Raw genomic sequence first — 14388 nt, 5'->3', positions numbered from 1 at the left:
GAGTACTAAATTATTTAACCACATTGCTCTCAGAGACGTTATCACAAACTGTCTAGCAAACAACTGCAAAGGGTTGTGCCTGTGAAACAATTCTAAGAATATCAAACGATAAATATAGTAAAAATATATCATTTTTTTTCATAAAAGAAGTTTAAGATAAAACTGTTTATTTTTATTTCAAATGATTATGTAACAGAAAGTGATGTTAGGCCTTAAAGGGACAGTGTACATCAAATTTCACATAACTGCATGTAATAGGGACTACTATAAAGTATAATATGCACAAATACTGATCTAAAATCCAGTATAAAACCTTTTAAAAACTTACTTAGAAGCACCCAGTTTAGCAATGTTGATGAGGTTAGTCTGGGACACAAATTGAAAGGGTCTGAGAAAGCAAGGAATAGCAGACTATTCCCCTCCTCCCCTGCATAATTTATTTATAAAATATTTTACCAGGAAGGATACGTTGAAATTTCTCTCATTTTCAAGTATGTCCTGGGTACACAAAACATTGCATTAATACAATAGGGTACAATAAAATCCAAAAACAATATTAATACATAATATATGCATAATATATGCAAAAGAAAAATCCCATTACACTAACAGAAGCAAGCAGATCTCTGTAGACTTGAGTCTACATCTGATAGTTTGGGGCTTGGTTAGGAGTCTGAAAATCAGCACAATGTTATTAAAAAATAAGCAAAGCTATAAATTGTTACAAAAACACTACCAGATGGGATATATAAATGAATCATCTAAAAACATTTATGCAAAGGAATATCTAGTGTACAATGTGGCTTTAAGGGGACATAAGAATGGTAAAAGGGTATGTTCTAATCTGCCTTTATTCAATTTGTTTGAATGTTTAACCCTTGAAAATGGATTGGCAGTTCCAGAGTAGCAATGTGCTACTGGGAGCTAGCTGAACACATTGGATGAGCCAATGACAAGAGGCATATGTGTGCAGCCACCAATAACCCGATAGCTCTCAGTAGTGCATTGCTGCTCCTAAACCTTTATAGGTATTCTTTTAAAAAAGGATACCAAAAGAATGAAGTTAATTTGAGAAAAGTGATAAATTGAAATGTCTGTTTTAATAAACATATGTTTGTTTTTCATGTATCTAACTATATTTAACTGCTATATCACAAGAAGAAAAATCTAGAGCCAATAGTTGAGCTCAGAAATGCAACCGTAAACCATTATCTATTTAAATCTATAGTTGTGCAGCACAAATCCGTAGCACAATGTAGTGTTCTTCTAACATAAATATGGGGCCACAAAATATGTACGAATGTATTAATCCTATTGTTTGTTTCTTTGTTTTTTTATCTACACCATTTTTTTTTAGAAAATAGCAAACAAAGTAGACTATTTGGGAAATACTTTTGAGTTTCTTTATCCCTTCAAATATGTTTTTGTCTTATGAGCAGATATAGACTGGATTAATAACACAAAATAATGCAAACAATTATTACCAATGAATTGTGGTATGACAAAAAGTTGGACACAGTCTGCGGGCCAAGATTACAAATATTTTGCCTGGCCGGTCGCCATTTTATTTAATACGTGCGAGTGATTTTTTCCTTCATCCGTTTGACTGTTTTATCCTGTTTGTTTAAAATGAATAATTTTTGAACACTAAACAATAAATTCCTCTGTGGATGTGTACAGAACCAAATGGCTAATTCCATTAAATTTATACTTTTAAAAACTAAAAAGACCAAACTTATGAACTTTCTGAAAACAGGAACTACCTTTTGGCAATCTAAAAAATAGATACGTTTGCACTGGAATGCTCTTTGGCAGTCAAGGGGTTAATAAATTCATGTTTCTTATTTTATCCTTATAGCTCTTAATAGTTCAGATGTATACTGTCATGCATTAACAATTATAATAGAGCATACAATTTTAAACAACTTTCTGATACATTTATATTATCAAATTTGCTTCATTCTCTTGGTATCCTTTGTTGAAGAAACAGCAGTGCACACTACTGGGAGATAATTAATCACATCTGTTTAGCCAATAACAAGAGGCATATATGTGCAGCCACCAATCAGCAGCTAGCTCTCAGTAGTGCGTTGATATTCCTGAGCCTTCCTAGGTATGCTTTTCAACAAAGGATGTTAAGAGTTCAATGCAAATTAGATAATAGAAGTCAATTGGAGAGTTTTCTTTTTAAATTACATGTTCTAACTGAATAATCAAAGAATATTTTTAGGTTTCATGTCCTTCTACATCAATCTTCTTATGTCCTGAATTATGCTGCATCATCCTAACTAATTCGGGACATCGAGTATCCAGTCATGCCCTCTGCCTTTCCTGTCACAATGCTGACTATTTTGTAGTCTTTGTGAGGGGTCTTTACTAAACTTATTGTGACATTTGTTTTGTATTTATAAGTACAAACATCTTAGATCCAGAAGTAAAAAAGGGCTGATATTCTAATAGGGCCTTAGAGGGTGATGTTCATGTACAGACCAAAACCTACTCTGCAAATGCACCACTCCTATCAACCAGCAGGACTGAGCACAATGTTATCTATATGACACACATGAACTAAAACCCTCTAGTTGTGAAAAACTGTAAAATGCACTGAGATAAGAGGTGGCCTTCAAGGGCTTAGAAATTAGCATATGAGCCTGCCTAGGTTTAGCTTTCAAATAAGAATACCACAAGAACAAAGCAAATTTGATGATAAAAGTAAATTAGAAAGTTGTTTAAAATGACATGGCCTATCTGAATCATGAAAGTTTAATTTGGACTTTACTATCCCTTTGAGAGACATGGTAGGTGGTTTAGGCAGTAATTCAGGGAAACTGTCAACTAGAAAATGATTGCCCCTTGCTTGTATTAAAATAAAACTGAAATAATATTTTTTTTTCTTCATAATATCGAAATGGGAATAAAATGGCTGCTGGATCTTGCATATCTTAATATTGTTATTATATAAAATTATTTTAGAAATACCTCTGAGTTTTCCTGACTGCCGAGCATATCCTCCTTTGCCAACTGATATGAAACACGGGCATCACATAGCTGGAAGGAAAAGCTCACAATTTAAACGGACAGTAAAGTCAAAATCAAATGTTTATGATTCAATTTAAAATAGAAGAAAAAAGCAGCACTCGTGGGACACCAACTATGATAAAAAATCCAAACTTTATTCCATAGGTTTAAAAAGTGAGGTAGGATCAGGGAATTAACCCCTTACGCGTTTCGTACTCCAACTGAGTACTTAGTCATAGGGATAATTGCTTAGACCGGACATGGCCTATTTAAAGGCACAGTGTCCAATCAGGCGATTTACAAAAAAGTAAAAAAAACAGTGAATTAAAAGCATGTTAACACAAAACATAATCGTTTAACAATATGTATGCATGAAGTTGCAAAACATCAGATGATATGAATGTGAAAATGTATGATTTTGGTTACCCCATCATAATTCCGTTCTTTTCATCTTAAGAAACTTTATATATCAAATGCATGAGGAGTTTAAATGCAAAAATAGTAACATCAATATACTAAGGACACCCTAGATATGGAAAACCTTGTTTTGATGCCTGTAACTAACCTAGTACGTTTGCAACATGTGAACACTGCATTAATTAACATGTTGTTTAAAAAAGAATTTGTTATTTTTGTAATCATATCACATAATGCTGAACATGGTTAGTAATGACATTTAAGTTGTCTTTATATAAATAATAAGGGATTAATCCATATGGCATGATATAATATGATGAAATATCTCTGATGGATAGATATTAGTCTATAAATAGACTCATATCCCATTCTTTATTTAAACCTTCAGGGGTTACTGTTCTTAATTTATATATCCAAAACATTTCTTGTTTGAGTAACATTTTATTCCTGTTTCCCCCTCTGGTAGGTGGATAAATTTTATCTATGACTTTCACTGTCATATTAAATTTATTCGTCATATGCATCGTGAAATGGTGCCGTGCAATTGCAGAACTTTTATTATACATTTTAGTATCATAAATGTGTTCTCTCATGCGAGATCTTAGTTCTCTACTGGTCTGACCTGTGTATTGCATGTGACACAGATTGCACTCTAACAGGTACACAACATAATGACTCCTACAATTAGCATAAAAACCAATATTATAGCTTTCTTTAGTAACATTGCTTGAAAAGGTTTCCCCTCTGCCTATAATGTCACATGTGGAACATGGACCAGTGCCACATTTAAAAGTACCTTTCTTATGCAGCCATGTACCTTTTTTCTGTTTTTTAGAGGACACTAAGCTAGGTGATAATTTATTGGCTAAGGTAGGCGCCTTTCTAGGAACAAACTTGCACTTGTCTATAATCCCACCTAATATCTCGTCTTGTTGTAAGATATGTAAATTTCTCTTTAAAATGCCACATACTTGGTTATATTGGTTAGAGTATTCTGTAGAAAATACAACAGGGAAATCTTTGAAATCCCTGTTGTCTTTCTTTTGTTTCATCAATAGGTCCTGCTGAGTATTAACACTAACTTGTTGGATACTGTTATCCAAAAGTTTATTGTTATACCCTCTTTTAATGAGCCTGTCTTTAAGCATTAATGCCTGTTTCTCAAAGAGTTCATCAGAATTTGTGTTTCTCCTGACTCTCAAAAGCTGGGCCCTGGGTATTGACCTGATTAGATGGGGTGGATGGCAAGATCTTGCGTGCAACATAGAGTTACCTGCAGTTGGCTTACGAAATGTATCTGTCACTATGCTCTCTGTGTCAATCATGCCTGTCAATGTAAGATCAAGAAAATTAACAGTGTTGCAGTTACTTTCACCAATGAATTTTAAATTTAAATTGTTGTTATTCAAAAATTCTATAAATTCTGTCACATTTACAGATTCATCAACTATAAACAACAGATCATCTATATAACGCATGTATGCGACAGTGGATTTCATGTATGGATTTTCTTCGCTGAAAATAACATTATTCTCCCACCAACCTACATAGAGGTTGGCGAAAGAGGGCGCAAATTTTGCACCCATGGCGGTGCCACAAACCTGTAAATAAAATTCACTGTCAAACATACAATAATTATGTTGCAAAAGGAACTCAATTATTTCACAAATTAATATCTTAGTTTCTTCAGAAAAATTGGTATCTTGATCTAAAAAATACCTAGTTGCTTTAACCCCTAAAAAATGCGGTATGCAGGAGTATGATTCAATTTACTTCTATCAAATGTGCTTTGTTCTCTTGTTAGCCTTTGTTGAAAAGCAAACCTAGTCAAGCTGATAGGAGCTTAGGAGCGTGCATGTGTCTTTAGCAGTCTATGAGAACAGCATTTGCAGCTGTGTATAACATTGCTCTAAATAATGTTGCAAACAATACTGCCAGATGGCACGTGAACGCTCCTGAGCTCACTTAGGATTATTTTTTAGCAAAGAATACCAAGAGAACTTAGCAGAATTAAAAATGGAAGTACATTGGAAACTTGTTAAAAATGCCATTCTCTAGTCTATTAATTAAAAGGACCACTAAATACAGCTGATATGAATAATTAATAGATTCACATTAAAAAGACATTGCAATAGCCTTAGTTTGTATTTGAAATGAGCTTATTTCAAAGTTAATCAAATGTTCCCTCCCCCTTTATCTTGTGACAGCCACCAGCCAATCACAAAGTGCATATATGTATATGATGTGCACTTTTTCACATGCTCATTAGGAGCTGGAGCCTCAGAAAGTGTGAATATAAAAAAATGTGCACATTTTGATAATGGATGTATATTTTGGAAAGTATTTTTAAATTGCACACTTAATCTGAATCATGAAAGTTTAATTTTGACTTTAGTGCCCTTTAAATATTGCATCAAATGAAATCTCACTGAAAGGTGCAGTAAAGTCAAAATAAACTTAGATTGATTGATAAATCATGACGTTTTGAACAATTTACTTATCAAATTTGCTTAGTTCTCTTTCTTTGTATCCCACTTAAAGAGTAATCCTATGTGAGCTCAGGAGCAACACGTGTATTTAGCCACTTGGCAGTAGTGCAACATTGTTTAAAGTAATGTTTTACATAGTTGCAAACACTGCTGCCATAGACTGGTAAAGAAAACTGCACGCTCCTATCAGCCTTCCTAGATTTACTCTTCAACAAAGGATATCAAGACAACAAAGCAAATTTGATAATAGAAGTAAAATGCAAGTTGAATAAAAACGGACTTTGATTGTTAATATATGTTGCTTTAATATTTAAAACAAAACAAAATAATAATAATAATTAGTTAACTATTGTGCTAAATTATTGTCCATAACGGCTGTCTGAGTTGTTAGGTAAACAAGTAAATTATATATGAGGACCGTTTCTTACTAGATTCCTGTCATGGCTGCAAAAGCGCAGTGCACACAGCCGTCATCTTTGTGCATACTGGAACTTTTCCCCCATGCAGTATATCATTGTACAAAAGGAATCCAGAAGACGACAACTATTATAATGAATTGAAACCAGTGAGAGTTTAGAAATATTTGGTTTGGGAGGATGTGCAAGACAAAATAATTTTATTTCCTAGGATTATTTGTATTGTTTACATTTGTTCTGTGGTAAAAAATGTATATTTTTATTTATAATTGCAGAAACCTGGCATGATGAATCCCCAGAGAATTGAAGACACAACACAGGGGAGTCTTCCTCAGGACTGGCACTGCTATATGTCTCCTCAGGGCCGCAGGTACTACGTTAACACCATTACTAATGGTAAGTCCTTACCGTGTTGTAATGTTAAAATTCGCCTAAATCTGAGTTTAATATGGAAGTGATAATAAAGCATTTAGGGCCAGATTACAAGTGGATTGTAATAGTTATCTTGCGCTCTGTCTCGTGTTAAGAATAACCCAGAATTAGTATTACAAGTTCATGGTTAAAAAATGTAATCAACGCATCTTAACAAAGCCAAAATATTTTAGCACACATTGTGCTCGGTTTTCAAGTGTTAAATTAAAGGGACACTCAAGTCAAAATTAAACTTCATTATTCAGATAGAGCAGGCAATTTTAAACAACTTTCCAATTTACTTCCATTAACAAAATGTGCACAGTCTTTTTATAATTACACTTTTTGAGTCACCAGCTCATACTGAGCATGTGCAAGAATGCAGACTATACGTATATATATTTATGATTGGCTGATGGCTGTCACATGATACAGGGGGAGTGGAAATAGACATAACTTTAAAATTTGTCAGAAAAAAAAATCTACTTTTCATTTGAAGTTCAGACTGATTGCTATTGCATTGTCTTTTTTATCATGCATTTGTTGATTATACAAATCTACTGTATTTACTGGACCTTTAAGTTTGTGTTCAATCACAACCTAAAATACCGCTATACAAAAAAAGCAAGAATGTAAGTTTAAATGCCAGCCCATTTTTTATGAACAACCTGGGTTGTCCTTGCTGATTTGAGGATAAATTCACCCACCAATAAACAAGTGCTGTCCAGGGTTCTGGACTTTCTTTTTCAAATAAAGATAGCAAGAGAATGAAGAAGAATTGATAATAGGAGTAAATTAGAAAGTTGCTTAAAATTGCATTCTCTATCTGAATCGTGAAAGAAAACATTTGGGTTCAGTGTCCCTTTTGGGTCCAGCGACGTACCCTGTACATCACTGCAGTCCTGGGGTTCTTTCTGCAGCGATCTTGCTCATAATAGAGATACCGACAGACAGCTGTGGTGCCATTTGTTGGTGGGTGGGAGGGTAAGGAGGGAGGCGGGTAGGTGGCCCATCGCTGTAGGGGGTTGAGAGGAGGACGGGAGCGGGTGGGACAGCTACGTCATGCTACAGGCGTTCAAGGGAGAAAAAAAAAGTGCCAGTGATGAGTCACAGTGAGGGGGAAGGAGAGGCAATAAAGGGTATCAATCATCTGTGGGATCCGTTGGGGTGAAGTAATCTGGGAGGGGCAGAGGTTATTGAGAGGGGGCAGCTACACTACAGAAAAAAAATGGGTGCTTAAATTTTTAAAAACAATTTTTGCCTTTTTTGCAGCAAACTGGGTACTGGAAGACAGCTGCCAGTACCCAAGATGGTGGCAAATAGGTAGAGGGGGAGGGTTAGAGAGCTTTTTTTGGGGGGGGGGGATCAGGGAGATTGGGGGCTAAGGGGGGATCAACACATCCACAACAAAAATTACCTTCTGCCAGTACTTAAGATGTAGTCTGACCATATTGCCGCTTTAAAAAGGGACACATATGAAAAATACATATGTCAGGGCTGTTTTCAGGGCTGTTTAAAGAAATGGTTTTGTATAAGAACCCTCACATATGTATTTTTCATGTGTTGCTTCTTAAAGCGGCAATATGGTCAGCCTATTAAGATGGCAGTGACAATTGTGAGGTGGGGGAGGGAAGAGAGCTGTTTGAGGAGGGTCAGGGAGGGATCAGGGGGTAGGCTGTGTCAGGTGGGAGGCTAATCTCTACACTAAAGCTAAAGTTAACCCTACAAGCTACCTAATCAGTGCTGGGCATAATACAAGTGTGGTGCACAGCGGCATTTAGCGGCCTTCTAATTACCAAAAAGCAATGCCAAAGCCATATATGTCTGTTATTTCTGAACAAAGGGGATCCTAGAGAAGCACTTACAACCATTTGTACCATAATTGCACAAGTGGTTTGTAAATAATTTCAGTGAGAAACCTAAAATTTTTTTTATTTGATCGCATTTAGCAGTGAAATGGTGGCATGAAATATACTAAAATGGGCCTAGATCAATACTTTGTGTTGTCTACTAAAAAATATATATTTTTTTTGATAGGCAAATTTAAAAAATGCTCTATATCTGTTTAAATATAGTGATGGCAAAAATGCTAAAAATGCTCTGTTTTTTTGGGGAAGTTTTTGCCTGAAATGCCTGGTCCTTAAGGGGTTAAATCCTTCCAATGAAATCTATAATCAGTAAGTCTGACATGGGTGTACACAGTATTTTTTTCTGGAGGAAAGGGAAAAAATGTTCTGAAAGATAATATCAGATATCAGTGTAGACAGACAAATACAATACATATTTATGTATTTTAAAAAATGTCCCATGTTTTACTGTGGAACAAATATCTTGTGAGATAATCAAACATCATTTTATATCAAATATATCTAGCGGCTCATGTGACAACCATATGTATCCAGAGAATCATGTGCAGCTGACTCTTGTTGTGTGCAACCCCTGCAGCCCAGCCCTTGTTGTGTGCCATCTCTGCAACCCCCATCCCTTGACGTGTGCCATCCCTGCAATCCAGTACTTGCTGTGTGTCACACATGCAGCCAAGCCTTTGAGTGCCACCTTCTAATATCCAGCACTTGTTGAGTGACACCCCTGCAGCCCGGCCCTTGTTGTGTACCATACCAACAGTATATCCCTTGTTGTGGGCCATACCTACAGTTTATATCTTGTTGTGTGCTATACCTACAGTATATCCCTTGTTGTGGGCCATACCTACAGTATATATCTTGTTGTGTGCCATACCTACAGTATATATCTTGTTGTGTGCTATACCTACAGTACATATCTTGTTGTGTGCTATACCTACAGTATATCCCTTGTTGTGGGCCATACCTACAGTATATATCTTGTTGTGTGCCATACCTACAGTATATATCTTGTTGTGTGCTATACCTACAGTATATCCCTTGTTGTGGGCTATACCTACAGTATATATCTTGTTGTGTGCTATACCTACAATATATCCCTTGTTGTGGGCCATACCTACAGTACATATCTTGTTGTGTGCTATACCTACAGTATATCTCTTTTTGTGTGCCATACCTACAGTTTATTTCTTGTTGTGTGTCATACCTACAGTATATCCCTTGTTGTGTGCCATACCTACAGTTTATTTCTTGTTGTGTGTCATACCTACAGTTTATCTCTTGTTGTGTGCCATACCTACAGTTTATCCCACGGTGTGTGCCATACCTACAGTATATGCCTTGTTGTGTGCCATACCTACAGCATATCTCTTGTTGTGTGCCATACCTACAGTATATTCCTTGTTGTGTGCCATACCTACAGTATATCCCTTGTTGCATGCAATACCTACAATATATCCCTTGTTGTGGGCCATACCTACAGTATATATCTTGTTGTGTGCTATACCTACAGTATATCTCTTTTTGTGTGCCATACCTACAGTTTATTTCTTGTTGTGTGTCATACCTACAGTATATCCCTTGTTGTGTGCCATACCTACAGTTTATCCCACGGTGTGTGCCATACCTACAGTATATGCCTTGTTGTGTGCCATACCTACAGCATATCTCTTGTTGTGTGCCATACCTACAGTATATTCCTTGTTGTGTGCCATACCTACAGTATATCCCTTGTTGTGTGCCATACCTACAGCATATCCCTTGTCATGTGCCATACCTACAGCATATCCTTTGTTGTGTGCCATACCTACAGAATATCCCTTGTTGCATGCAATACCTACAATATATCCCTTGTTGTGGGCGATACCTACAGTATATCTCTTTTTGTGTGCCATACCTACAGTTTATTTCTTGTTGTGTGTCATACCTACAGTATATCTCCTGTTGTGTGCCATACCTACAGTTTATCCCACGGTGTGTGCCATACCTACAGTATATGCCTTGTTGTGTGCCATACCTACAGCATATCTCTTGTTGTGTGCCATACCTACAGTATATTCCTTGTTGTGTGCCATACCTACAGTATATCCCTTGTTGTGTGCCATACCTACAGTATATTCCGTGTTGTGTGTCATACCTACAGCATATCTCTTGTTGTGTGCCATACCTACAGTATATCCCTTGTTGTGTGCCATACCTAAAGCATATCCCTTGTCGTGTGCCATACCTACAGCATATCCTTTGTTGTGTGCCATATCTACAGCATATCTCTTGTTGTGTGCCATACCTACAGTATATTCCTTGTTGTGTGCCATACCTACAGCCCTGCCCTTGTTGCATGCCATACCTACAGTAAATCTCTTGATGGATGTGATACCTACAATATATCCCTTGTTGTGTCCCATACCTACAGCATAGCCCTTGTTGTGTGCCATACCTAAAGTATATCCCTTGTTGTGTGCCATACCTACAGCATATCTCTTGTTGTGTGCCATACTTACAGTATATGCCTTGTTGTGTACCATACCTACAGCATAGCCCTTGTTGTGTACCATAACTACAGTATATCTCATGTTGTATGCCATACCTACAGCATAGCCCTTGTTGTGTGCCATATCTACATCCTTCCATTCCCTTAACCCCATAGAATACACAGTACTTTTATTATATTATGTTTCATATACCTTTTGTTCCCTTATGCAATTGTTACAGTAATTCTGTGTCTTACGTTTTTAACTGGTTCCCAATTCTGTAAAAATGCTCAATATATTCATATTCCTTTTTGCTACCCTTTGTCTCTATAACAAACTACACTATTCAATTACTCCTTCTCCCTCTCCACCTGCACTGTTCATTAGCCCATCTCTCTTAAACTCACCTTACTTTTCTACTCATGAACTTTACCTATTCCTAAACACTCTTTCTACCCCCTGCAGCTCATCTCAAAAGCAGTCTCACTACTGCAAATCTGTATCTCATCTCATGTCACTCTCCTTCTTGCTTCTACTTACTGCTGGTGACATCTCCCCTAATCCCGGTCCCCAACCACTGACAAGCCATGCACATTCATGTGTACCATCCCACAGACTCAGAAAACAAAACTCTGCACACCTGTCTCACATTCCTCTTGCATCTAAAGCCACTACCCCTTTCACCTGTGCACTCTGGAACTCTCACTCTGTCTGCAACAAACTCACTTCTATACATGACCTCTTCATCTCCCGCTCCCTCAACCTTCTGGCCCTAACAGAAACCTGGCTCTCTCCCCTAGACACAGCATCCACTGCTGCTCTGTCACATGGGGGTCTCCACTTCAGCCACACTCCTAGGTCTGGTAATAGACAAGGAGGTGGTGTAGGTATTTTACTTTCCTCTCGTTGCACCTTTCAACAAATACACCCTATCTCTTCCCTCACTTTTCCCTCCTTCGAAACCCACATAATTCGCTTATTCTCCCCTCTCTCTGTACGTGTTGCAGTCATATACCGACCCCCTGGCTCCACAACTCAATTTCTAGATCACTTGTCTGCCTGGCTACCCTACTTCCTTTCCTCAGACACCCCTGCCCTCATTCTTGGCGACTTCAACATCCCCCTTAACAATCCCACTGCCTCATCTGCTAAACAACTTCTGCAACTCACTTCCTCTTTCGGTCTGTCACAATGGACTGATTCTCCCACTCACAAAGACGGTCACTCCCTTGACCTGATCTTCAGCTATCGATGCACTCTCTCAAACTTCTCAAACTCCCCTTTTCCTCTTTCTGACCACCACCTCCTTACCTGCAACATATCATCCCTTCCTACAACTCCCCCACCTTCTACTCCTCACACCAAACTTCACAGAAGCATTAGGTCTTTAGATCAGCAACAACTCGCTAATTCCCTTCAACCACTCCTCTCATCCTTCTCCACCTTTTCCTGCCCTGAACAATCTATCTGCCACTATAATTCCACCCTTATATCCGTCCTTGACAATCTCGCCCCCCTTACCACTGTTAGGAAATCACACACTCATCCCCAGCCCTGGCATACTCCTCTGAGACGGTACCTACGCAGATGTTCCCGTACTGCTGAACGGCATTGGAGAAAATCTCGGTGTTCAGCTGATTTTCTTCATTACAAATTCATCTTGAACTCCTACTACTCTGCCCTTAATCTCCACAAGCAACACTACTTCTCTACTCTTATCTCTAATCTTTCTTCAAACCCAAAACGTCTGTTCGTCTGTTCTCCACTTTCAATACTCTCTTCCGCCCTCCCCCACTTCCTAATACAACTTCTCTGTCAGCCCACGACTTTGCCAGTCACTTCATTAACAAAATTGACTCCATCAGACATGAAATCAGCTCCCAACACAATTCCATTCTCTCCCCCCCTCAAATACTCCCACTCACCCACAACCCTCATAACCTGAAACTTAGTTCATTCTCCCCTGTTACTGAGGACGAAGTTTCAGCACTTATACTACGCTCTCACCTCACTACCTGTCCCCTTGACCCTATCCCCTCACAGCTGCTCCCCTCTCTCTCTGCTACCCTTACCCCTATACTAACACACACTTTCAACCTCTCCCTCAGCACTGGTACATTTCCCTCATCAATGAAACATGCGCTGGTCACACCTATCCTCAAAAAACCTTCCCTTGATCCTACCTCCCCATCCAACTACCGCCCAATTTCCCTCCTCCCTCTTGCTTCTAAGCTTCTCGAAAAACTAGTATATGCATGCCTATCCCATTTCCTTATGTTAAACTCCCTTCTTGACCCGCTGCAATCTGGATTTCGTCCCTATCACTCCACAGAGACAGCTATTGTTAAGGTCACCAACGACCTACTTACAGCTAAATCAAAAGGCCACTTCTCTCTGCTTATCCTTCTTGATCTGTCCGCAGCCTTTGACACTGTCGACCATCCTCTTCTGCTCCAAACCCTCCAATCCTTCGGCATCTGTGACACAGCCCTTTCGTGGCTCTCTTCCTATCTGTCAAACCGTACCTTCAGTGTAGCCTTCGCTGGGGCCTCCTCCGCCCCATCACCACTTTCTGTCGGAGTACCACAAGGCTCCGTCCTCGGTCCCCTTCTCTTCTCAATCTACACATCATCACTAGGTTCCCTAATTAAGTCCCACGGTTTCCAATATCATTTGTACGCCGATGACACCCAAATCTACTTCTCTGCACCAGAACTATCTCCTTCCTTGCTCACCCGTGTCACTAACTGTCTTTCTCACATCTCTTCCTGGATGTCCTCTCACTACCTCAAGCTAAATCTCTCCAAAACTGAGCTCCTCATTTTCCCCCCTTCTTCCAAAATCTCCACCCCCAATATCTCTATAACTGTCGACAACTCCATCATTACCCCTACCCCGCATGCCCGATGTCTCGGGATCACATTCGACTCAGATCTTTCCTTCACTCCTCACATTCAGTCATTGGCTAAAGCCTGCCGCTTCCACCTTAAAAACATCTCTAAAATTAGACACTTCCTTACACAAGACACAACTAAGATTTTAATCCACTCTCTCATTCTTTCCCGCCTTGATTACTGCAACTCTGTCCTCTCTGGTCTCCCCACCTGCCGCCTAGCTCCTTTACAATCCATAATGAATGCCTCTGCCAGACTCATCTTCCTTACACGTCACTCTTCATCTGCTGCGCCTCTCTGCCAATCCCTTCACTGGCTTCCTCTTGCCTCTAGGATCAAACACAAAACTCTCACTCTGACATACAAAGCCCTCAACTGCACTGCTCCCCCCTACATCTCCGACCTTGTCT

General features: G+C 38.7%; 1 protein-coding gene across 1 annotated transcript in view; it reads left to right on the top strand.

Moving 5' to 3' along the window:
• The window catches only part of LOC128666901 (growth arrest-specific protein 7-like), a 580973-nt gene that overhangs the window by 203409 nt on the left and 363176 nt on the right, over positions 1-14388 (top strand). Inside the window, exon 2 of the mRNA XM_053721716.1 lies at positions 6616-6736. Within this exon, the coding sequence (XP_053577691.1) occupies positions 6625-6736 (112 nt within the window). The 5' untranslated portion in view covers positions 6616-6624. The remainder of the gene's footprint in view (positions 1-6615; positions 6737-14388) is intronic.

This window comes from Bombina bombina, chromosome 1 (assembly GCF_027579735.1).
Source record: "Bombina bombina isolate aBomBom1 chromosome 1, aBomBom1.pri, whole genome shotgun sequence".
NCBI lineage: Eukaryota > Metazoa > Chordata > Amphibia > Anura > Bombinatoridae > Bombina > Bombina bombina.
Note: the sequence above shows the minus strand (reverse complement) of the source record. Positions and strands in the feature narration are given on the sequence as shown.